This window comes from Indicator indicator, chromosome 17, assembly GCF_027791375.1.
Source record: "Indicator indicator isolate 239-I01 chromosome 17, UM_Iind_1.1, whole genome shotgun sequence".
In the NCBI taxonomy this organism is placed as follows: domain Eukaryota; kingdom Metazoa; phylum Chordata; class Aves; order Piciformes; family Indicatoridae; genus Indicator; species Indicator indicator.
The window spans coordinates 22,799,032-22,825,158 of record NC_072026.1 but is presented as its reverse complement, the minus strand read 5'-3'; the positions used below and the strand labels follow the sequence as shown (position 1 = coordinate 22,825,158).

General features: G+C 50.6%; 1 protein-coding gene across 1 annotated transcript in view; it reads left to right on the top strand.

The window, feature by feature from the left end:
* HS6ST2 (heparan sulfate 6-O-sulfotransferase 2) overlaps positions 1–15,558 on the top strand; it is a 219,768-nt gene extending 204,210 nt beyond the window's left edge. Inside the window, exon 2 of the mRNA XM_054388722.1 lies at positions 14,856–15,558. Within this exon, the coding sequence (XP_054244697.1) occupies positions 14,856–15,558 (703 nt within the window). The remainder of the gene's footprint in view (positions 1–14,855) is intronic.
* The last annotated feature ends 10,569 nt before the right edge of the window (positions 15,559–26,127 follow it).

Below are 26,127 nucleotides of genomic sequence, written 5' to 3'. Positions count from 1 at the left end.
TGGCAGGGTGAGGGGGGAGGGAGGGGAGAGGGAGAGAAGAGGGGAACAGACCTCCTCTGCTCACCCTGCTCCATGCTCACCTCCTTGCAAACCTCCTGACTGCAGTTGGGGAGGACCAGGCATGAGCAGCCAGGTTGCAGCCCAGGACATGGAGGCAGCCTCCATGGGACACTGGCTGTGAGATCTTCTCCCTGAAGCTCCCAGGGAGCACAGCAGCCCTTCTGGCTTCTCTTTTGCTCAGAGATAGGACCCAGTGCTCTTGTCTGTGGGGCTGGGAGGACTGCTAGCAGCGAGGAGCACTGCAGGAAGCCCATGGCTGAAGCTTCTGGGCTGCTGCCCTTGCCATCCACATCACTGATGTGGAACATCTGGGACCAGTCTGGAGTAGATGCAAACAGCTGATTCCCAGTGCTGCTTCAGTGAGCTTGCCAAATATTTTGGCCTCATCTCTGTGAGCTGTTCTGCTGGAGCACCTCTTTGCAGGGCAGAGATATTCCCCTTTTGGGGATGGGGAGGGATGGGGAGGGGTGGTTCCTAGCACGCATGGTTGAGACTTGTCACCTGGAGGCTCAGCCCTGTCCTGTTAGTTGTGTCTCTAGGTGACAAAGTTCATTAAGAAGCAGGGTGAGTCAGAGGGTTAAATGAACGTTGTGCCTCTCTGTGAGCCAGCTCCCAGCAGCTGCCTGCCTCTGACAAAGAGGGCAGCAGGGCTGTTTCTCTAGGAGGAGCAATTTGTGGGATTAGCAAATCAAATTCTCACTCTTGAAGGGAATTAACTTCACCTGCTGGGAGCCAAGCCCTCTCAGCCCCCACCAGGGAGTAATTGAGTTTGACTTCTCCCAGAGCTGTGGTGGGCAGGATTGAGGGGGGGGAGCCCCTCTGCCAAAGGTTAACATCCAGCAGCAGCTTTGCAGCCATGTGGGGAAGGTGTCCAGAGCCAGAGCAAGAAATGCAGGACTCACACCATTTGTGTTCATGGAGTCACAGAGTGGCTTGGGTTGGAAGGGACCTTAAAGATCATCTAGATCCAACCCCCCTGCCATGGGCAGGGACACCTCCCACCAGCCCAGGCTGCTGAAGGCCTCATCCAGCCTGGCCTTGAATACCTCCAGGGAGGAGGCAGCCACAGCCTCCCTGGGCAACCTGTGCCAGTGTCTCCCCACCCTCAACCTAAAGAATTTCTTCCTCATCTCCAGTCTCAGTGTCCCCTCTCCCAGCTCAAAGCCATTGTCCCACACCCTGTCACTCCCAGCCCTTGTCCAAAGTCCCTCCCCAGCTCTCCTGGAGTCCCTTCAGGTACTGGAAGGCTGCTCTGAGGTCTCCCTGGAGCCTTCTCTTCTCCAGGTGGAACAGCCCCAACTCTCCCAGCCTGTCCCCATGGGAGAGGTGCTCCAGGCCTCTGATCACCTTCATGGCCTGCTCTGGACCTGCTGCAGATGAGCTGTGTGAGAGAAGTTGCCACCTCACAAAGGAAAAAAAAAATAAACCTCAACCCCAGAAACTTGCTGAGCTTTGGGAGTGCTGCTGCTGTGGCTGCTCCTCTGCAAAGAGCTTTGCTGGGTTTTCTCCAGAGGCAAGAGGGGTTGCTGGGGAGGGGGGAAGGATGCTTGTGCTGTTCTCTGGCTCTGATGGTTGTGCTTTGTTTCTGGGGCTGAGGCACCAACCCTGTGATTATTTTTCTCTTTTTCAGTAGCTCAGTCCTTAATCCTTTGCCTCCTCTGTAGAATCTGTGCTGCAGGGTTAATTCTATTTGGTTTTCTGCTGGATGTGGTCCCTTCTGTCCCATCAGAGGGAGCTTCCCTTCCAAACTCTCCATGCTCACCTGGAGCATGGCTTTATTTCACAAGGTACCACAAAGTTCATGGGCTGGGGGGGGGAAAAAACATCCCCCAGAATAGGAAATATTCCCAAATTTCTCTTCCTCCTTCATTTTCATCCAAATGGCTGGAGACACTTGTGTAACATTGCCTCCTATTCATTGCACAAGCCTGTCTGCTTCCCCAGACCATCCTAGCCAGGCTCACCATCTGGATGAGCTTGACCTAGATAGAAAGTGAGGTGCTGGAGCCAGCTTGGAGGGGAGCCTCAGTTCTGCTGGGTGAATGGGACTGCCCCAGTGCACCCACTGGAAATCACAGCTCTGCTTCCTCAGCCCAGTGCTGGGGCTGTGTTTGCCTGGGTCAGTTTGCTGCCAGGACACGGCCTTGTGGGGGGTGGTGAGGATGTCCCCAGGGCTGCAGTGCTCCCTGTGCAAAGGTTCTGGGTTTCACACCCTCAGAAGCCTCCAGAGCCCTGCTTGCTCCAGCCTCACTTCCCAGCAGAAAGAGGAAAAGGTCTCTATGGATCCATTTGCTAATGGATGCAATGGTGAGTGGAGGTTTAACTTTCAGCTCCCCTCTGCTGCTCCCTCCCTCATAGCTCCATCAAGCCAGGCTCAGGTTTCCAGGCTGAAAGCATGGCAGCTGCCAGCATCTGACCCCCAGCCTTCTCCTGACTCCACAGGCAATTAAGCAACGTGGCAGCCTCTGTCCTCTGGCAGGGATCAATGCTGCTTGGCCTTGGCATCCCTGGGAGTTTTGACCCAAAGGGGCTCAGACATGCCAGGCTGCAGCCAGCCCTAGTCATGGTCCTCCACTTGGACCCCACAGCAGAGGCTTAGAGCCTCTCCATGGGGGTTAAGGTGCCCTGGGAGCAGGTACAAGAGTGCAAGCTGAGGGAGCAGAGCTTCCTGCTGTGCCCTTTGCCACCAGCACATTGCCTGCTCTCAGGCACTCAGCATGGAGGCTCAGCTGCTGAGTGTCCAGAGGAGGGCATCAAAGATGGGGAAGGGTCTGGAGGAGCTGAGGGAGCTGGGGGTGTGCAGTGTGGAGAAGAGGAGGCTGAGATGAGACCTCATTGCTCTCTACAGCTCCCTGAGAGGAGGTAGAAGCCAGGTAGGGGTTGGTCTCTTCTTGCAAGTATCAAGTGATAGGAGGAGAAGAAATGGCCTTGAGTTGCACCAGGAGAGGTTTAGGTTGGAGATTAGGAAAATGTCTTTGCTGCAAGAGTGGTCAGGGATTGGAAGAGGCTGCCCAGGGAGGTGGTGGAGTCCCCATCCCTGGAGCTGCTCAAGAAACCTGTGGCCATGGCACTTTGGGGCATGGTTTAGTGGCCATGGTGGGGTTGGGTTGATGATTGGACTTTATTATCTTAGGGGTATTCTCCAACCTTAACGACATGGTTTAGTAGTCATGAGGTCTTGGGTGACAGGTTGGACTTTGATGATCCTTGAGGTCTTTTCCAACCTTATTGATTCTGTGATTCTGTGGTCCCTTTTACCAGGCCTCTTGTGGCAGTGCAGAGGAGGAGCCAAGGCAGCTTCAAACCTTCTCCTCATGCTCCATGCCCAGGTTTGGGCAGGCCTGGGTTGGGTTGTGCTGCTTTGCAGTCCTGCTTTGCCCAGCAGGGGCAGCTGGGCTGGGAGGAGTTGTGCTTTAGTTTCAGGAGACTCTGCCCCTTTGTTATGCTTCAGCACCATCCCCCCTGCCTCACCTCAGTCCAGCAGAGCAGCTCTGCACATGGTGAGCCTCCTGTGGCATGGGGAGCTGCAGGTCCCTTCCCTGGCAGCTCCTCTGCCCTCTGAAGCCTGTGGCTTTCCTCACTGCTCTCATCCCCTGGGTTTTCACACCTCCTCACTTGGACTTCCATTTATATTTTTTTTTCTCTTTAATGTTGTTTTTAGAAGCTTGCTACAAGGATGCTTTTAAAGCCAAAATCATTAGACTGGAAAAAAAGGATTCACATTCAGGCCCTGTGCTGGGCAGAGGGTGGATGCACTACAGAATTATCCTCCAAAGTGAGCAGGTGGCTCAGCCTCAGTGAACCCCTCAGAGAAATTCATGGAGGGCTTAGAGGTTTCAGTTTGCTTTGTGTTTTCTCTAAGGGCTGTGAAGGAAGGAAAGAAAGAGAGGTTCTCCACCCCCTCTACTCTGCCCTAGTGAGACCTCACCTGGAATATTGCATCCAGTTCTGGGCTCCCCAGTTCCAGAGGGACAGGGATCTGCTGGAGAGAGTCCAAGAGAGGGCTCCAAGGATGCTGAAGGGCCTGGAGCACTGCCTGGGGAGGAGAGGCTGAGAGCCCTGGGGGTGTTTAGTCTGGAGAGGAGAAGGCTGAGAGGGATCTGATCAATGTCTATCAATAGCTGAGGGCTGGGGGTCAGGAGGGAGGGGACAGGGACAGGCTCTGCTCAGTTGCACCCTGGGACAGGACAAGGGACAATGGATGGAAACTGCAGCACAGGAGGTTCCACCTCAACATGAGGAGGAACTTCTGCACTGGGAGGGTCCCAGAGCCCTGGAGCAGGCTGCCCAGAGAGGTTGTGGAGTCTCCTTCTCTGGAGCCTTTGCAGCCCCATCTGGATGTGTTCCTGTGTGCCCTGTGCTGGATTCTCTGGTCCTGCTCTGGCAGGGGGTTGGACTCAAGGATCTCTCTGGGTCCCTTCCAACCCCTAACATCCTGTGAGCCTGTGTAAGAGGGAACTGCTCTGGGCTGAGGACCCAGCAGGTCCATCCACTGGCAGCTCCTTTCTTGGTCTGTTTAAACAAAACCAACTCTCTTATGCAGTCATGGAACTGTTTTGGCTGGCAAAGATCTCTAAGATCATCAAGTCCAACCATCAACCCAGCACCACCATGGCCATCAAATCATGGCCACACATTTCTTGAACTCCTTCAGGGACAGTGACTCCAGCACCTCCCTGGGCAGCCTACCTTGCCTTGCCACAATGATCTCATAGCAGAAGCAGCAGGCAGGGGCTGGCAGTGTTCCCCCAGCCCAGCACAGGTCACTCCTGGCTGGGATCTGTGGGACACTGACATGAGGGAGCAGCTCTTCTGAAGCAGGAAGAGGGAAGAGCATCTTCATGACCATGCAGGTTATCAAAGTGCCCTGGGGCTGGCCAGGGGGCATTCATGTGGCACTGCCACTGTCCCAGAGGTGATGCCCATGCTGAATCAGTCACAGGGAGCTGCAGCCCAGCCCCGTGGGTGAAACAGGGCTCTGCTGGAACTGCAGTGATGCCAGGCTGGCATGGCAGCTGGTGTGACAGGAGGCTGCAGAGAGGGGGCTGGCATTGGTGCAGCTGTGGGGAGGCTGAGCATGTGTCTCCTCCTCTCTCCATCTCTGGCTTCCAGCACATCACCCTGCCTATCCCTGCTTGTTTTCCCACTTTCCTTGTCCCAGCCGTGAGCAGAAGCTTCCAAGCACCAGCAAAGCCCAGCATTCACACCCCAGCAAACAGTGTGAGCTGCTAGCTGGGAGTGTATCTGAGGGGAGCTTCTGACCTTTCCTGAGCTCCTCTGCTGTAATGGATCATGTGCAAATAATTCCCTGCTCCTTCCTGCGCTCTGGCTTCCCCTCTGCAGCCATGTGAAGTGCTGAAGGCTTGTCACAGAGCAAGCCATGCAGCATGGGGGGAAAACTCAACATTGTGGGACTGCTTGGTCCTCACCTTCCTGAGGGAATAGCTGTGAGCAGGGAGATGCCAAGGGCAAGGAACTGTCACAGCATCTCTCGTTGCTGATGGCTCCAGGGTCAGCCTCCTTCCCGAGCTGCTCGCCAGCTCCCCTTGTTCTCAGCGTCGCAGGCATCCAGCTCCACTTCATTAGAGACCTCCTGTTCCTGGTGAGTGCAGCTCTTGAAGCTGGAGGGATGATTCACGTAAAGCCTGAGCTCTCCAATGTGTTGTCTCAGGCTCTGAAGCACAAGCTTCAAGGAGAAGGCAAGAGCTTGACACCCCTCTGTTTAGACAGCAGAAAGAACAAGCTGCTAGGTACAGAGCTAAAAATAAAGGCAAAGCTTTGAGCCTTCCTCCCAGCTCCAGCAGAAGGATGCTCAGCACTAGTGGCCAAAGCCATCTCTGGCACAGCTCTGACTTGATGGCATTCAGGCTTTTGGGACTTCCTTGAAGCTCAGCTCAGATCAGCACAGCTGCTTTCCTGGGCCTGCCATGGTTTGGAACTTGGATGAGAACAGCTTGGGGCAAACCCAGAAACCAAAAGGGACACCACCCTTTGCCAGCAGAATTTTAACACAGAAACTGAAGAAGGGGAGATAGGCACCAAAGAGCTGAGATTGATCCAGCAGCTCACAAAGCATCTCTCTGTAAATCCTGTCTTGAGAGCAGGATTCATCTGGGACATAAAGGCTGTCAGGGGTCCTCAAAGACTGGAACAGGCTGCCCAGGGAGGTGGCTTAATCCCCATCCCTGGAGGGGTCTGAAAGCCATCTAGATGTGGTGCTCAAGGATGTGGTGTAGTAGTGGCCCTGGCAGAGGTAGGTAATGGTGGGACACAATGATCTTAGAGGTCATAGAATCATAGAATTGTTAGGGGAAGGGGACCCCAAGGCTCAGCCAGTTCCAACCCCCTGCCATGGGCAGGGACACCTCACACCACAGCAGGTTGCTCACAGCCACATCCAGCCTGGCTGCAAAAACCTCCAGGGATGAGGCTTCCACCACCTCCCTGGGCAACCTCTGCCAGTCTCTCACCACCCTCATGGGGAACAACTTCTTTGTAACACCCAATCTGAATCTCCCCACTTCTAGTTTTGTTCCATTCCCCCCAGTCCTATCACTCCCTGACACCCTCAGAAGTCCCTCCCCAGCTTTCTTGTAGCCCCCTTCAGATCCTGGAAGGCCACAAGAAGGTCTTTTCCAATCATGGGGATTAAGCCACAGGCCTATGTGCAGGGAGCCCTGCTCTGGCCAGGTAGGATGTGGCTGCATCTAGGGCATCTCCTCAGCATTCCTGCTGGTGCTCTTGTTCCCTGATTGGAGTGAAGGCTGCTGGAGGGAGCCCAGACACCTCCATGCTTGCTGCAGAGTCCTGTGAGCATCTTCACTCAGCCTCCTGTCCCTGGTCTTCCTCAGCTGTGGCATTTCCCCTGAGAGAGGCTGATGGAGATGTCTGCCTGGCTGCTGCTGCTGGCCACCTGTGGTGACGGTGATGTGTTACAACGTGGTCTCTTCTGCCAGCCTGCAAGGTCTTATTCATCCTTTTGTTTTTACAACAGCAGCCAAGGGAGGTGCTTTGTCACCACTGCCTGTGAACCAGGAGCACAAAGGAAGAGTGGCTGAAGGGTTTGAGCAATGATGAAACACTCCATCGATCTTGGCTCAGGATTTGTTTCCTTTCTTGCATTAACTCCCCATCGATTGCTGTGGTGACCTTAGAACACAGGGCTTGGCTGGCCTGGCCTTCCCCTCAGCCTGCAGCACCCCCACAGCTCCAGCACTGCCTTCAGTCTTGGAGCCCTCACTCCAAGAAGGACATTGAGGGGCTGGAGAAGGACAACAAAGCTGGGGAAGGGTCTGGAGAACAGGGCTAGGGAGGAGCAGCTGGGGAGGAGCAGCTGAGGGAGCTGGGGGTGTGCAGTGTGGAGAAGAGGAGGCTGAGGGAGACCTCATTGCTCTCTACAGCTCCCTGAAAAGGAGGTTGGAGCCAGGTGGGGGTTGGTCTCTTCTTGCAAGTATCAAGTGAGAGGAGGAGAGGAAACGGCCTTGAGTTGCACCAAGGGAGGGTTAGGTTGGAGATGAGGAAAAATGTCTACACTGCAAGAGTGGTCAGGGATTGGAAGAGGCTGCCCAGGGAGGCGGTGGAGTCCCCATCCCTGGAGGTGTTCAAGAAACCTGTGGCCATGGCACTTGGGGCCATGGTTTAGTGGCCATGGTGGTGCTGGGTTGAAGGTTGGACTGGATGATTTTTTCAGCCTTAATGATTCTGTGACTGTGTGATTCTCAACTAGATCCAAGAGTGAGGAATCCTGACAGGGGTTAAAGAAGGGGCTTGAGTGTGCCCCAGAGCTGCTCTGTTCGCCCATGTCAGGGACCCTCACCAGCCTGTGTTGTCAGTGCATCAAAGGAGCCTGGTGCATAAGCCTGACCAGGGTCAAGTCGTGCTCATGGAAGTGACTGCTTGGAGGGATGGTGCTGGTGGAATGCCCTTTCCCTTTGCCAGGCTGGGTTCTCCCATGCTGCCAGAGATCCACTGAGATGAGACAGAGAAAAACTCTTCCCCTCTTTGGGAGAGACAATGCGAAGTTGGGAGCTGCTGCTCTGGATGAGAGGGAGCTTGGTCCTTGCTCCCCCTTAACTCCAGCTCTCACTGTGAGGCTGTTTAATGACACTGCTGAGGTGAGGACCTTCCTCAGGGCTGTGGCAGGGCCTTTGTGAACCTGTAGCCAAAGCCCTGAGAGGCAGGGGGGCAGCTGTGCTGCTGCTGGTTGGGATGTGCCTGCCTTCTGAGCAGGGGATGGTGTTGTGTCCAGCCCCCAGTGCTGCACTGGCCTCTGGGCTGCGTTTGGTTTGCAAGCTGATTCTGCTTTCCACTTGGTTAGGTATTTATGAGCTGGGATGATCCAAGAGGGAAGAGAAGGGCCACTCCCCAGGCTGCCTTTCCGCCGTGTTGTTGGAGGCTTTTGGCACCTGCGATTCCCTTTTCTGTCCCCTCGGAGCCAGTTTTCTGTAGAACATTGACATCTAGTGGTTGTGCTGCTGAAACAGATGGCAGGGAACAGAGACAGGCTGTAGGGGGCCTGATGCAGTACCACTCCAGCAAGCAGGTGACTCTCATCCAGACTGATCAGTAGGTGACTCATCCAGGCTGATCAGTAGGTGACTCCAATCTAGGCTGATCAGTAGGTGACTCTCATCCAGACTGATCAGTAGGTGACTCATCCAGGCTGATCAGTAGGTGACTCCAATCCAGACTGATCAGTAGGTGACTCTCATCCAGACTGATCAGTAGGTGACTCTCATCCAGACTGATCAGCAGGTGACTCTCATCCAGACTGATCAGCAGGTGACTCTCATCCAGACTGATCAGCAGGTGACTCTCATCCAGACTGATCAGCAGGTGACTCTCATCCAGACTGATCAGTAGGTGACTCTCATCCAGACTGATCAGTAGGTGACTCTCATCCAGACTGATCAGCAGGTGACTCTCATCCAGACTGATCAGTAGGTGACTCTCATCCAGACTGATCAGCAGGTGACTCTCATCCAGACTGATCAGTAGGTGACTCATCCAGGCTGATCAGTAGGTGACTCTCATCCAGACTGATCAGTAGGTGACTCTCATCCAGACTGATCAGTAGGTGACTCATCCAGGCTGATCAGTAGGTGACTCCAATCTAGGCTGATCAGTAGGTGACTCTCATCCAGACTGATCAGTAGGTGACTCATCCAGGCTGATCAGTAGGTGACTCCAATCCAGACTGATCAGTAGGTGACTCTCATCCAGACTGATCAGTAGGTGACTCTCATCCAGACTGATCAGTAGGTGACTCTCATCCAGACTGATCAGTAGGTGACTCTCATCCAGACTGATCAGTAGGTGACACTCATCCAGACTGATCAGTAGGTGACTCTCATCCAGACTGATCAGCAGGTGACTCTCATCCAGACTGATCAGCAGGTGACTCTCATCCAGACTGATCAGCAGGTGACTCTCATCCAGACTGATCAGCAGGTGACTCTCATCCAGGCTGATCAGTAGGTGACTCTCATCCAGACTGATCAGTAGGTGACTCTCATCCAGACTGATCAGCAGGTGACTCTCATCCAGACTGATCAGCAGGTGACTCTCATCCAGACTGATCAGTAGGTGACTCTCATCCAGACTGATCAGTAGGTGACTCTCATCCAGACTGATCAGCAGGTGACTCTCATCCAGACTGATCAGTAGGTGACTCTCATCCAGACTGATCAGCAGGTGACTCTCATCCAGACTGATCAGCAGGTGACTCTCATCCAGGCTGATCAGTAGGTGACTCTCATCCAGACTGATCAGCAGGTGACTCCAATCCAGACTGATCAGTAGGTGACTCCAATCCAGACTGATCAGTAGGTGACTCTCATCCAGACTGATCAGCAGGTGACTCTCATCCAGACTGATCAGCAGGTGACTCCAATCCAGACTGATCAGTAGGTGACTCCAATCCAGACTGATCAGCAGGTGACTCTCATCCAGACTGATCAGTAGGTGACTCTCATCCAGGCTGATCAGTAGGTGACTCTCATCCAGACTGATCAGTAGGTGACTCTCATCCAGACTGATCAGTAGGTGACTCCAATCCAGACTGATCAGCAGGTGACTCCAATCCAGACTGATCAGCAGGTGACTCTCATCCAGACTGATCAGTAGGTGACTCATCCAGGCTGATCAGTAGGTGACTCTCATCCAGACTGATCAGTAGGTGACTCTCATCCAGACTGATCAGCAGGTGACTCCAATCCAGACTGATCAGTAGGTGACTCTCATCCAGACTGATCAGTAGGTGACTCTCATCCAGACTGATCAGTAGGTGACTCCAATCCAGACTGATCAGCAGGTGACTCTCATCCAGACTGATCAGTAGGTGACTCTCATCCAGGCTGATCAGCAGGTGACTCTCATCCAGACTGATCAGTAGGTGACTCTCATCCAGACTGATCAGCAGGTGACTCTCATCCAGACTGATCAGTAGGTGACTCTCATCCAGACTGATCAGCAGGTGACTCCAATCCAGACTGATCAGCAGGTGACTCTCATCCAGACTGATCAGTAGGTGACTCCAATCCAGACTGATCAGTAGGTGACTCTCATCCAGACTGATCAGTAGGTGACTCTCATCCAGACTGATCAGTAGGTGACTCTCATCCAGACTGATCAGCAGGTGACTCTCATCCAGACTGATCAGTAGGTGACTCTCATCCAGACTGATCAGCAGGTGACTCCAATCCAGACTGATCAGCAGGTGACTCTCATCCAGACTGATCAGTAGGTGACTCCAATCCAGACTGATCAGTAGGTGACTCTCATCCAGACTGATCAGTAGGTGACTCTCATCCAGACTGATCAGCAGGTGACTCCAATCCAGACTGATCAGCAGGTGACTCTCATCCAGACTGATCAGTAGGTGACTCCAATCCAGACTGATCAGTAGGTGACTCTCATCCAGACTGATCAGTAGGTGACTCTCATCCAGACTGATCAGTAGGTGACTCCAATCCAGACTGATCAGCAGGTGACTCTCATCCAGACTGATCAGCAGGTGACTCTCATCCAGACTGATCAGCAGGTGACTCCAATCCAGACTGATCAGTAGGTGACTCTCATCCAGACTGATCAGTAGGTGACTCTCATCCAGACTGATCAGTAGGTGACTCTCATCCAGACTGATCAGCAGGTGACTCTCATCCAGACTGATCAGTAGGTGACTCTCATCCAGACTGATCAGTAGGTGACTCTCATCCAGACTGATCAGCAGGTGACTCTCATCCAGGCTGATCAGTAGGTGACTCATCCAGGCTGATCAGTAGGTGACTCCAATCCAGACTGATCAGTAGGTGACTCTCATCCAGACTGATCAGTAGGTGACTCCAATCCAGACTGATCAGTAGGTGACTCTCATCCAGGCTGATCAGTAGGTGACTCCAATCCAGACTGATCAGTAGGTGACTCTCATCCAGGCTGATCAGTAGGTGACTCTCATCCAGACTGATCAGCAGGTGACTCTCATCCAGACTGATCAGCAGGTGACTCTCATCCAGACTGATCAGTAGGTGACTCTCATGCAGGCTGATCAGTAGGTGACTCTCATCCAGACTGATCAGCAGGTGACTCTCATCCAGACTGATCAGCAGGTGACTCTCATCCAGACTGATCAGTAGGTGACTCTCATGCAGGCTGATCAGTAGGTGACTCTCATCCAGACTGATCAGCAGGTGACTCTCATCCAGACTGATCAGCAGGTGACTCTCATCCAGACTGATCAGTAGGTGACTCTCATGCAGGCTGATCAGTAGGTGACTCTCATCCAGACTGATCAGTAGGTGACTCTCATCCAGACTGATCAGCAGGTGACTCTCATCCAGACTGATCAGTAGGTGACTCTCATCCAGGCTGATCAGTAGGTGACTCTCATCCAGGCTGATCAGCAGGTGACTCCAATCCAGACTGATCAGTAGGTGACTCTCATCCAGGCTGATCAGTAGGTGACTCTCATCCAGACTGATCAGCAGGTGACTCTCATCCAGACTGATCAGCAGGTGACTCCAATCCAGACTGATCAGTAGGTGACTCTCATCCAGACTGATCAGTAGGTGACTCTCATGCAGGCTGATCAGTAGGTGACTCTCATCCAGACTGATCAGTAGGTGACTCTCATCCAGACTGATCAGCAGGTGACTCTCATCCAGACTGATCAGTAGGTGACTCTCATCCAGGCTGATCAGTAGGTGACTCTCATCCAGGCTGATCAATAGGTGACTCTCATCCAGACTGATCAGTAGGTGAATCTCACCCAGGCTGATCAATACTTAAAGGGTGGGTGGCAGGAGGGTGGGACCAGGCTTTTGTCAGTGGTCCTGTCCCAGTGGCAGGACAAGAGGCAATGGGCACCAACTGCAACATAGGAAGTTCCATCTAAACATGAGGAGGAACTTCTTGAATTGAAGCAGCACTGGAGCAGGCTGCCCAGAGAGGTGGTGGAGCCTCCATCTTTGGAGACATTCAAAACCCACCTGAACATATTCCTGTGTGCCCTTCTCTAGGTGAACCTGGCTTGGCAGGGGGTTGGACTCAATGATCTCCAGAGGTGCCTTCCAACCCCATCCTACCATTCTGTGATTCTACATAATGTGCCTTCTCCTCACTGCGCAGCACTGAGGACACAGTGATCACACCCTGGGGGCTTGAGGCTCCTCTGCACACTCTCCTTGGTGTTCTTGTTCTGGAGAAATGACCCTCCCTGGCAGGACAATCTGTTTATTGAGCTACTTTAATTCTGCTTAACTTGAGCAGGTGGCTGATAGCCTGGCAGTGCACCTCCAGCATCATCACTGAGGTCATAGTCATGTTAAAGGAGGCTGGAGCCAGGTGGGGGTTGGTCTCTTCTGGCATCCAGCACGTGACAGGACAAGAGGAAGCAGCCTCAAGTTGTGCCAGGGGAGGTTCAGGTTGCATATGAGGAGAAATGTCTCCCCAGCAAGGGTTCTCAGGCACTGTCCCAGGGTGCCTAGGGAGTGGTGCAGTCCCCATCCCTGGAGGGGTTTCCAGCTGCCTGGACATGGTGCTGAGGGATGTGGGTTAGTGGCAGAGGCTCAGCAGCAGTGGTGGATTGTGAGCTCTGGGTGAGCTTGGACTTGATGATCTCAAAGGTCTCTTCCAGCCTCAACAGTTCTATGGTTCTGTGGCTCTAAAGGAGGTGTGAAGAGCTTGGTGTGCCTGGCTTCAGGCTGCTGCCAGTGGACAGCAGGGGTGTGATGATCAATATGAAAGTGCAACCCAGAGTGATCTCTTAAAGCTATACACAAGATTGAGCTTCCTCCAAACTGCAGCCAGCACTTCCCTTAGATGTTTTCTCTTACCAAATGCTGCCACACATCATCTCATTTCCTGTCACTCTCTCCTCCTTCCAGTCCTCTGTCAGGTGAAGGCAGGAGGACAAAACAGGGTTTGCAAGGACTTCTCCAAGACCCTCATTTCAGTGCAGGTGGTTTGGGGCTTCTGAGCACATCCCATTTATCTGGCCTGCAAAAGGCAGTGCCTCTTAGGAGATGTCATCTCATGGGTGGAACACTGCTCTGGGGCTTGTGCAGCTGCTCCTTGGGAAACACAGCACAAGCAGTTTGTGCCAGCACCCTGCAGCTCTGTTGTCCAAGGGGAAGGAGAAAGCCAGAGTTGCCCATGCCCTGCTTTTCTTGGGGCTTACACCTGGGGACACTAGCAACCTTCCAGTACCTGAAGGGAGCTGCAAGAAGAATAGAGAAAGATTGTTTACAATGGCCTGCAGTGACAGGACGAGAGGCAATGGCTTCAAACTAGAGAGAGCAGATTTAGATTGGATATTAGGTACAGGCTCTTCACTGTGAGGGTGGAACACTGGAACAGTTTGCCCAGGAGGTGGTTGAGGCTCCATCCCTGGAGATATTCAAGGTGAGGCTGGACAGGGCTCTGGGTAACCTGATCTAGTTGGGGATGTCCCTGCTGACTGCAGAGGGGCTTGGACTGGATGAGCTTTGGAGGTCCCTTCCAGCCCAGCCCATTCTGTGATTCTATGACATAGTTTGGTTATTCTCCCAAGGGCTGGGGAAGGCAACAGCTGAGGCACCCAGCAGGAAGACTTTGCCACGTGGGCAGCCCAGCACAGAGAGCAACCTTAGGTTCCCCTCAGCCTCTCTAGAGCCAAACTTGTTAAGCAGAGAGAGGTGTGTGCAGGTAGGTACAGCCCTTCCCACCACCCATAGGAGTTTGGTCAGTGTCCTTTTAGTGCCTATCAATAGCTGAGGGGTGGGTGTCAAGGGGAGGGGACCAAGCTCTCTTGGGTGGTGCACAGGATTTAAAAAGGAACAATGGATGCAAACTGGAACATAGAAGGTTTTGCCTCAACATGAGGAAAAACTTCTTTACAGTGAGGGTGATGGAGCCCTGGAGCAGGCTTCCCAGAGAGGTTGTGGAGTCTCTTTCTCTGGAGACTTTCCAACCCCACCTGGATGCATTCCTGCGCAGACTACCCTGGGTGACCCTGCTTTGGCCAGGGGGTTGGACCTGATGATCTCTGGAGGTCCCTTCCAAACCCTAGCATTCTGTGATTCTGCCATGGTGAGCATGCAGAGCAGCAGGCTGCAGCAGGGTCCTGAAAGCCTCTGGAGTGCATCTCCAAGTTCACAGATTCCAGTTCCAACGGGAGGGACACCTCCCACGAGCCCAGGCTGCTCAGGGCCTCATCCAACCTAGCCCCGAGCACCTCCAGGGAGGTGTTTGAGTGTTGCTGAGCAGTGTGCTGGAGACCCAGGGGCCTAAACCCTTTGCCTTCTTCTCCCCCCGAGCAGGAATTTCTACTACATCACCATCCTGCGTGACCCTGTCTCCCGCTACTTGAGCGAATGGCGCCACGTCCAGCGCGGGGCCACGTGGAAGGCATCCCTGCACGTCTGCGACGGGCGATCCCCCACCACCGAGGAGCTGCCCAGCTGCTACACGGGGGACGACTGGTCGGGCTGCTCCCTGCAGGAGTTCATGGACTGCCCCTACAACCTGGCCAACAACCGCCAGGTCCGCATGCTGTCCGACCTGAGCCTGGTGGGCTGCTACAACCTGTCGGTCATGCCGGAGGAGCAGCGGAACAAGGTCCTGCTGGACAGCGCCAAGGAGAACCTGAAGAGGATGGCCTTCTTCGGCCTCACCGAGTTCCAGCGTAAGACTCAGTACCTCTTTGAGAAGACTTTCAGCATGAACTTCATCTCGCCCTTCACGCAGTACAACAGCACCAGGGCCTCCAGTGTGGAGATGGACGAGCAGACGCAGCGCCGCATCCAGGCCCTCAATTTCTTGGACGTGGAGCTGTACGATTATGCAAAGGACCTCTTCCTGCAGCGCTACCAATACATGAGGCAGAAGGAGCACCAGGAGGCACGGCGGAAGCGCCAGGAGCAGCGCAAGATCCTGCGGGCCAAGCAGGCGCGGCTGCGGGAGCGGCCGGAGAACGCCTCCAGCGCCGACTACATAGGGAATGTGGAGCGGTGGCGGCGGTAGTGGCGGCCGAGGGAGGCTCCGGCGACTCCGGGAGGCATGGCAGAACCCGAGCCACGAATCGGAGGGAGGGGGTCCGGACGAAGGGGTTGGGAAGCAAAAAAAACACACACAAAAACAAACAAACAAACAAACAAAAACCAACAAAAAAAGAGGTTTAAAAATTGTTGCCTTTGCAGTTGCCTTTGCAGTCAATGTCGTACTGTACGTGGAACGCTTCACCCTAGCGCTGTGATCGCATTGTCCTTCTCGGGTTGGGTTGAGGTGATTTGGGACGGCCAGGAGCCAAGTAGGCCGGTTGGGGGTGGTCACTTGGATGGTGATTTCAAAAAGGAAAAAGACAAACAAAAAAAGGGGAGGGGGGAAAAAAATTTGGGAATGGTTGTTTGGGTGTTTATTGAAAAAAGAAAAGCAAAGAAGAAAAGGAAAAGACAAAAGAAAAGGAAAAAAAAAGAAAAGAAAAAAGAAAAGAAAAGAAAAGAAAAAAGAGAAAGGAAAAGAAAAGAAAAGAAAAGAAAAGAAAAGAAAAGAAAAGAAAAGAAAAGAAAAGAAAAGAAAAGAAAAGAAAAGAAAAGAAAAGAAAAGAAAAGAAAAGAAAGAAAAGAAAAGAGAGAAAAGAAAAGAAGAAAAGAGAAAATAAAAGGGGGGTATTGGAAGTGGTTGCTTTGATGTTTATTTAAACAAAAATAGAAAGAAAAAAAAGAAAAGAGAAAAGAAAAAAGAAAAGAAAAGAGAAAAGAAAAGAAAAGAAAAGAAGAAAAGAAAAAAAAGAAAAGAAAGGAAAAAATTTGAAGTGGTTGCTTTGATGTTTATTTAAACAAAAAGAAAAGAAAAGGGGGTAAAATTGGAAGTGGTTCCCTTGATGTTTATTTAAACAAAAAAATAATGGGGGAAAAATGGAAGTGGTTGGTTGGTGTTTATTTAAACAACAAAAAAGAAAAGGGAAGGGGGGAAAATTGGAAGTGGTTGCTTTGATGTTTATTTAAACAAAAAGAAAAAAAAGAAAAAAGAAAAGAAAAAAGAAAAGAAAAGAAAAGAAAAGAAAAGAAAAGAAAAGAAAAGAAAAGAAAAGAAAAGAAAAGAGAAAAGAAAAAGGGAGAAATTGGGAGTGGTTGCTTGGGTGTTTATTTAAAGAAAGAAAAGAAAAGAAAAAATAAAAGAGAAAGGAAAAGAAAAAAGAAAAAAGAGAAAAAAGAAGAGAAAAAAGAAAAAAAGAAAAGAAAAAAGAAAAGAAAAAAGAGAAAAGGGGGGAATTGGCAGTGGTTGCTTGGATGTTTAAACAGAAACAAAAAAGGAAGGAGGGGGGAAATGGAAATTGTTTCTTGGATGTTTATTTAAACAAAAAAATAATATGGGGAAAATTGGAAGTGGTTGCTTGGATGCTTATTTAAACAAAAAAATGGGGGGAAATTGGAAATGGTTGCTTGGATGTTTATTTAAACAACAAAAAAAAAAAGGGGGAAATGGAAATTGTTTCTTGGTTGTTTATTTAAACAACAAAAGAATAGGGGGGAAATTGGAAATGGTTTCTTGAATGTTTATTTAAACAACAAAAAGGAAATAGGAGGGGAGAAACTGGAAATGGTTGCTTGGATGTTTATTTAAACACAAAAACTAGGGGGGAAAAGTTGAAAATGGCTGCTTGGATGTTTAAACAAAAAAAAAGTAGGGGGGAAAAATTGGAAATGGTTTCTTGGATGGTCATTAAAACAAAAGAAAAAGAAAAATGAGGGGGGGATAAAAATAAATCCGTCACAAATTAGTTACGATGCTAGAAAATGTTTATGATGCTGGGCTGAAATCTCTCTGGGAAGCAAACTCATTTCCTACCGATGAGCATTTAGCCTACTCTCACTATCCAGTAGATAAGCAAAAAAAAAAAAAAAATCAAAAAAAAACACCCCACCAACCTTTTTTCCCTTTGATTTGGTCTTAATTTTCTTTCCATCAAGGGTTTTCAAGGGCACCAACTGCTGATGGTCTTTACCGAGTGAAGGAATGGATGATGAAAGGAACAATAAAGGTCTAGAAGAAAAAAGGAACAAAAAAACAAAAACCAACCAACAAACAACAAAACTTATTGAGTAGTTTTGTGTATGATATTGGCTTTTAAACAAGCAAACACCACCACCACCACAAAAGGGATAGAAGTAATTTCTCTAGTTCTATAAATATTTAAAATTTTAAACCTTTTTCTACCTACTGCTGTTTAGAGTTTTAAGCTTGGTCTATCTCATATTCAAATAATAAATAAATTTAAAAAAGGAATAATAATAATAAAGTGATAAATAAATGAAAAAAAAATAAGAGTCATGCATAATTTTCTGAGCTCAATGCCAATTTCCAGCCTTTTTCAGGACACTCTGAGGTTTTGTAGCCATTCTTGGGAGACTTAAGAGCACAGCTTCATGTTTCACAAAGCATTTCTTTCAAGCCAGAAATCCTGTGGCAGTGTCTTTTAATTTTAAGCCTTTCTTACCCATTAGGGCTCCACAATGCTGGAACTTCTCCTTCCTTTAAGAAGTGGTGGTATAAAGGCGAGAGGAAATCCTGCTGCGGGATGTTTGTGGTAGGGTCTTTTAAATTAAAAGTTGTCAAACTCTCTAATCCCAGCAATATTCTGAAGAGAATTGCTCGATGGAAGCAGTAGATTTACAACTTGTGGTAGGATTTACTCACAGTAAATCTTTCTGACTCCAGATAAAAACAGGGCTTTTTTTCTTCTTCTTTTTTCTTCTTTCTTTTCTTTTTTCTTTCCTTTTTTCTTTTCTTTTTTCTTTCCTTTTTCTTTTTTATTTTCTTTTTTCTTTTTCCTTTTTTCTATTTTCCTTTTTTCTTTTTTCCTTTTTTCTTCTTTTTTTCATTTATTTTTTTCCTTTTCTTTTTTCTTTTTTCATTTTTCTCTTTTCTTTTTTCTTTCTTTTTTCTCTTTTTCTTTTTTCTTTTTTTCTTCTTTTTTATTTTTCTTTTTTCCTTTTCTTTTTTCTTTTTTCTTTTTTCTCTTTTCCTTTTTCCTTTTTTCATTTAGTTTTCTTTTTTCCTTTTTTCTTTTTTCTTTTTTCTCTTTTCCTTTTTCTCTTTTTCCCTTTTTTCTTTTTTTTTCATTTTTTTCTTTCTTCTTTTTTTTTCTTTCCTCTCTCTCTCTCTCTCTCTGTGCTCTTGAGCCCTTCTTAGTGCTGACAGATGAGTGATGACTTCAGACGAGGGGAAACCAATTTTACCATAGCCATAGTTGGTGCACAGGGATGCAGCAGCCCACTCCTGAGCAGCCTTTGCTTGGGGTGCAGGCTGCATGGTTGGACTGGGCTCATCCCCCTTCAGCCCTTCAGTCTCCCCCCCCCAAGAACTGGTAGGGAGAGGAGATGGGGCAGGAGGTGTGAGGGGCTCCTATAAATCTCTATGCAAAATAACATAAAATGAAGCCACCTCTGCCAGGCTTGGGCTGTGCATTCAGCAAGCTCAGAGTCTCTGTCCACAGCCTGCAACGCTCCTGAGCTTGGCACCAGCCAGGCCATCTTGGTGTGGGTGCTGGTGGCACCCAAAAAAAAAGGGGCACACTCTGCCCCCATGGCCATGATGCTTACAAGGCTCACTTGCACTATTGCCTTTCACCTGCACCAAGGGGACAGGGTGGGCAGAGCACCGTGCAGAAGGCTTTAGAGACACCTCACTGCTCCATGCCCAAGCTAGCTGAAGGTTGGTTTACATCTGAGGCTGCTCTGCAGCCCCCAGGGAGGAGCACATCTACCCTGCCAAGGGGCAGCAGAGCAGCGAACAGCACAGCAGCAAACCAATACCCTGCATTAAGCAGCTTGGACCAGAGAATCACTTCCTGTACAGCAGATTTATTTTTGTTATCAAAATGCAAGCTGCAGTTGCCAATGTGATGTCTGGATTGTATTTTTGGGGGGTGGGGGGTGTTTACAGGGGAGAAAATCATTGGCTCTCCAAGCTGACAGGCACTGCTGTGAACAGGACTTTGGTGGGAGTGGGGGTTGGGGAAGGGGGGTTTGAGCTGGAGGGGCCTGTTGCAGGAGGTGCGTTTTGGGGGTTGGGCTCTGGTGTGCATGGTTTACAAGAGGCTTAGTTGCATTTTTTATTTTTGTTTGGTTTGGTTTGGTTTTCCCTTTGTGTGTCCTGTTTATTGTATATAGGGGGATGTACAAATGTTAAGGAAACCCTTTTTTTTTTTGTCCTAACCATATCAAGACTCGACTGGTTCCCACTGTAGCCGCTGTCTGATACTGTGTAGATTCGCCAGGCTGATCCACTGACTTGGATTGTGTAATTTAACCATAGAACTGATCAATAAAATCAAACTACAGCCTGCTGATCTTGCAAGCTGGTCATTTCTTGCTCTGACAACAAGTTGGGAATGGCACAGCTCGGGAGGAAGGGCTTGCACGGAGGAAAGGCTTACAGCTGGCAGGTAAGTTGTGGGGACTCCAGCACAAGAAGGAGATGGAACTGTTAGAGAGGGTCCAGATGAAGCCACAACAGTGATCTGAGGGATGGAGAACCTGTGGGGACAGGCTGAGAGAGTTGGGACCGTTCAGCCTGGAGAAGAGAAGGCTCCAGGGAGACCTTAGAGCAGCCTTCCAGTACCTGAAGGGGCTGCAGGAGAGCTGGGGAGGGACTTTGGACAAGGGCTGGGAGTGACAGGATGAGGGACAATGGCTTTGAGCTGGGAGAGGGGAGATTGAGACTGGGGATGAGGAAGAAATTCTGTAGAGTGAGGGTGGTGAGACACTGGCACAGTTGCCCAAGGAGGTTGTGGATGTTCCCTCCCTGGAGGTGTTGAAGGCCTGGAGCAACCTGGGCTAATGGGAAGTGTCCCTGCCCATGGCAGGGGGTGGGAACTGGATGATCTGTCAGGTCCCTTCCAACCTAAACCATTCTATGATTTGGTTCCATGAGGTATTGGAGTTTAGACTCACAGCTTTTCTGGAGTGTGTTTGGTCACAGCCTTCATGGGCAAAGCCACTTTGGACTTCTTCTGGCTCAGGAGTTACTACAAAGATTTTGACTTCTTTTCTGAGCATCCCCAGAAGAATGAGCTGATTTCTGCTGGTTTCAAATATGATTGTCCATGGTCTGCAGTGTTATTAAGGGATGGTTTCTCTGTGTGTATGTGTGTCTATGGGTATGATTTATTTTCTTTTCATTTAGAGGATGCCCTCTAGTTTTGCTCCAGCTGGCTCTGGAGGATGTTCTCTGGCTGCTGCCTTCCAGTGCATTCTGCTGTCCCCTCCTGGGGTCATTCCAAAACACAAAGAAGCTAAACCAGATGTGGATGGCATAGCAGGTAAGAATGACTTGAGGATGCAATCTCAGCTCAATTAGAGAAGATGCTTTTTAACACTTTGGATGGAGATGTGTTTTTTTCTTGGTGGCTGTACAACATCTGTTTCACATCTTTATTGATGACCTTGGTGAAGACACAGAGTGTGTCAGCAGTGAGTTCTCAGATGGCACCAAGTTAGGTGCTGAGGGTTGATCTGCACCAGGGCAGGGAGGCTCTACAGAGGGACTTGGGTAGATTGGATCCATGGCCAACATTAACAGGAGGAGCTGCAACAAGGCCAAGTGCCAGGTCCTGCACTTGGGGTACAACAACCCCAAGCAATGCTCCAGGACTGGGGCAGTGTGGCTGCATAGCTGCTGGCAGAAGGGGACCTGGGGGTACTGATGGCCAAGCAGCTGAAGAGGAGCCAGCAGTGTGCCCAGGTGGCCAAGAAAGCCAAAGGCATCCTGGCTGGGATCAGCAATGCTGTGTCCAGCAGGAGCAGGCAGGGGATTGTCCCCTGGGACTCAGCTCTGCTCAGGCCACACCTGGAGTGCTGTGTCCAGTTTGGGGCACCTCAATGCCAGAGAGATGTGGAGGTGCTGGAGCCAGGGCAGAGGAGGGCAAGGAAGCTGGGAAGGGCCTGGAGAAGAAATCTGATGGAGAGAGACTGAAGGAGCTGGGGATGGTTAGTGTGAAAGAGAGGAGGCTGAGGGGAGACCTCATTGCTGTCTACAGCTCCCTGAAAGGAGGTTGTGGAGAGGCTGCTGCTGGTCTCTTCTCACAGGTCATTAGTGACAGAACAAGAGGGAACAGCCTCAAGCTGCCACTGGGTAGGGTTAGACTGGACAGTAGGAACCATTTTTGCCATCAAGAGTGGTCAAGGATTGGAATGTGCTGGGCAGGGAGGTGGTGGAGTCCCCAAGCCTGGCTGTGTTTCAAGGTGGTTTGGATGTGGTGCTTGGGGCTATGGTTTAGGGGTGAGCCTTGTAGAGCAGGGTTCTGGGTTGGACTTGGTGATCCTGAGGGCACAGCCTGATTGTTTCTGTGAGTCTGTGCAGCTCAGTGCACTTGCAGGACTTGCAGTGGGTTGTTAGACCTGAAGGTGTCCATAGGAGACCTTGCCCAATTCCTCTGTGAGGGCAGAGGTGTCCTTCCTCTTGGGAATACCTGCAGAGGCATCTTACCTCTGCAAGGCTTCTTGAGTCCTGGAGGGCAGGGAATGGAGGGATCTTGCCTGGAAATGTGCAGATGAGTGGCGTGGCTTGATGCACAATCTATTAGCTCACTGAGAAAGCTGCTAATGCAGGATGCTCCTCTGAAGGCCTGGGTAAAAGCAACTGAAGAGGAGTACTGTGACAGCTGAGAAAACATCAACTGCAGGAGAGGAAGGATGGAGGAGGGGGGGGATGTGTTTGGAGAGACAAACATCAGAAGCTGAGGAGCTGCAGCAGTGAATCCAACAGCACCCAAAGATCCAGTGAGTTTTGAAAAGCCTGGACACATGTTAAGAAAACACTTCTGAGCACCCAGGTGTCCCTCAAGTGTCTGCCAGGTAGGGATGTTGGCAGCAACAGTGCTGTCAGCATCAGCCTGGAGCAGCTGCTGTGGAGCTGAGGGCTGCTTTGAAGATAGAAATGCAGAGCACTGATATCACACAATCACAGAGTTGTTTCATTTGGAGAAGACCTCTAAGATCATTGAGTCCAACCATCAATCCAACCCCACCATGGTCATTAAACCATGTCCCCAAGTGCCAGGACCACACATCTCTTGAACACCTCCAGCGATGGGGACTCCACCACCTCCCTGGGCAGCCTCTTCCAATCCCTGACCACTCTTACAGCAAAGGTATTTTTCCAGATCCCCAACCTGACCTTTCCCAGGCACAGTTTCAGGCCATAAGATGGAATCATAGAATGGTAAGAGTTGGAAGGCACCTCCAGAGATCAAAAGGTAAAGGGACTGGGGAGGAATAACAACAGGCACCAGAACAGGTTAGGGGTTGTCCTCCTGGAGAGCATCTCTACAGAGAAAGACTTTGGAGTCCTGGTGGACAGCAAGTTCTGCATGGGACAGCAATGTGCCCTTGTGGCCATGAGGGCCAATGGGAGCCTGGGGTGCATCAAGAAAAGAGTGGCCAGCAGGGCTGGGGAGGTTCTGCTCCCTCTCTACTCTACCCTGGTGAGATCACACCTGAGGTATTGTGTCCAGTTTTGGGCTCCCCAGTTCAACAGGGACAAGGAAAAAACAGGGACAGTGCCCAACAGAGGCTACAAGGATGATGAAGGGACTGGAACATGTGTGTGATGAGGAAAGGCTGAGAGCCCTGGGGCTGGTGGGTGTGGAGAAGAGAAGGCTGAGAGCTGGGAATGCTTTGGTTGTTTCTGGCCCCTGTCAGGATGGCAGCACACAGGAGGAGAGAAGCAGAGAGCTCTTCCCATCATATGTAGGAATGGGGATGCTGAGACAGGAAAGTTGGGAAGTCCTGCCCCCAAGGTGGGCAGAGCAATGACAAGCCAAGTCATGACCTGAACAAAGGTGGATCTGGGCTCTGGAGGCAGCTCAACATGAGGAGAAACTTCTTTGGTGTGAGGGTGACAGAGCCCTGGAGCAGGCTGGCCAGGGGAATTGTGGAGTCTCCTTCTCTGGAGACTTTCCAACCCCACCTGGACACACTCCTGTGCAACCTGCTGTGGGTGTCCCTGCTCTGGCAGGGGGGGTTGGACCTGATGATCTCTTGAGGTCCCTTCCAGCCCCCAGCACTCTGTGACACTGTGAACAGCCTGCACAAAGCCTTCCTGAGCAAACAGCACAGCCTCTGAGCTCTTCCCTGTGAAATTCAATTCTGCACTTCCTAAAGCAATCTGCCTGTTCCAGCAGCCCCATCAGGGCAGAGGGTAATGGCATTGAATCCATTCCTCCTGTTCGGAGGCAGTTGTGTTGCCATCATGCTGAGATTGCTGCTCTGCTCTCCCCAGAGACACAGGGACAGCTTTAGACCTGAAATTGAATTTGCCTCTAAGCTTCCAGAGGATCTATCAGCCAAATTAGCCCTGGGCTCTGCCCAGCAGCTTTGTCATGCAGTTTAGCTCTGTGAGGATGCATCAGGCCAGGCAAGTGAGGTTGTGCTGTGTTGTAGGGGGTTGAAAAGTCTTCCCCCACCCCCAACATTAAATTGGCCCAGCTGGAAGCAAATGAAAGCTGTATTTACAAGCAGAACTACAATCTACAATGGAATGCAACAAAGAGGTACAAAATATACAATATTTACAAATATTTAGAGGTATTCACAACTGATAAACAGCACAAGAAACCCTCTGGCCCAAAACCAGGGCAGCTGCTAATAGCTTCCCACTCCCTGCCCTCCTCTGCTTACCTCCCTGGAGACAAAGGGACAAGAAAGAAAGAGCAGAGAGTTAGAATCATAGAATCCTAGAATCAGTCAGGGTTGGAAGGGACCACAAGGCTCAGCCAGTTCCAACCCCCCTGCCATGGGCAGGGACACCTCACACTACAGCAGCCTGGCCAGAGCCTCATCCAGCCTGGCTGCAAACACCTCCAGGGATGGGACCTCAACCACCTCCCTGCACAACCCATTCCAGGCTCTCACCACCCTCATGAGGAAGACCTTCTTCCTCATATTCAGTCTGAAGCTCCCCACTTCTTTTCTTAGGATACTCAGCCAGAACAAAGAACACAGCCAAGGCCAAGGAGAAGCAAGTTATTGCCTCCCAGAGTGAAGAAGCCAAAAGAAAGTTTACCAAACAAATTCTTAATGGTAGCTATCTGTCCCATGGATTGTCTTGAACTGTGATTGTTTTCCTTTTTACACCCAGGAGTGATTTATTTACATCCTACCACTTTCTGCTCAAGGTCTGTGGAAAATCATTAAAGGTACAGCCTAAAACTACCAGATGGCTTTTGTCTGGGGAGCCATGGAATGCTGGCAACAGTAAATATGCAAAGCAATCAAAACATTTATGGTGAGGGCTGAGTGTTGGTTTTCAGGGCAGTAAAAGTGCCACCTCTCAGTGTTCTCAGCTCTCTGAATTTCACAGAATCAAAGAGCTGGTTCAGTTGGAAAAGATCTGGCAGATCATCAAGTCCAACCATCAAGCAGGTCTAGGGAGATTGAAACCACACCTGGAACAGTGTGTCCAGTTTGGGGCTCCCCAGTTCAAGAGAGACAGAGACCTGCTGGAGAGAGTCCAAGGGAGAGCCAGGAGGATGCTTAGGGGACTTGAGCATCTCCCCTGGGAAGAGAGCCTGAGAGCCCTGGGGCTGTTTAGTGTGGAGAAGAGAAGGCTGAGAGGGATCTGATCAATGTCTATCAATAGCTGAGGGGTGGGGGTCAAGTGGAGGGTCCCAGGCTCTTTTGGGTGGGGCACAGTGATAAGACAAGGAACAATGGGTTCAGACTTGAACATGGAAGGTTTCAGCTCAACATGAGGAGAAACTTCTTTGGTGTGAGGGTGACAGAGCCCTGGAACAGGCTGCCCAGGGAGGTTGTGGAGTCTCCTTCTCTGGAGACTTTCCAACCCCACCTGGATGCATTCCTGTGCAGACTACCCTAAGTGATGCTGCTCTGGCAGGAGGGTTGGACCTGATGATCTCTGGAGGTCCCTTCCAGCCCCTGATGTACTGTGAGACTGTGGTACCACTAAACCATGTCCCAAAGTGCCTTCTCTCCTATGGCTGCTGCTGAGGTTTTCATTTGTAAGAGTGTTCACCAGCAGCTCTCCAGGAATTACAGGAGCTACACCAGCTACAGAGGCTCCTGTAAATGTGATGTGGGTTTTTATGAGCATTCATGGACAGAGGGCTGCAAAGGGCTTCTGGCACAACAGTCACTCAAGCCTTCATTCTCTGGAGCTCTCACCTCCACAGGGCTGGTGAGGAGCAGCTGAGAGACCTGGGTTCATTTTTGGGTCACTCACTCCCAGAAGGATGTTGAGGGGCTAGAACATGTCCAGAGAAGGGCACCAAAGCTGGGGAAGGGTCTAAGAGAACAGGGCTGGGGAGGAGCAGCTGAGGGAACTGGGGGTGTTCAGTGTGGAGAAGAGGAGGCTGAGGAGAGACCTCATTGCTCTCTACAGCTCCCTGAGAGGAGGCTGGAGCCAGGTGGGGGGGGTTGGGCTCTTCTCCTGAGTAACAAGTGGATGGGATGAGAAGGAATGGCCTCGAGTTGCACCAGGGGAGGTTTAGGTTGGAGATTGAGAGAAAAAAAAAAACAACTCTGCCCTGAAAGGTTTGGCAAGGCCTGGAACAGGCTGCCCATGGCTTAG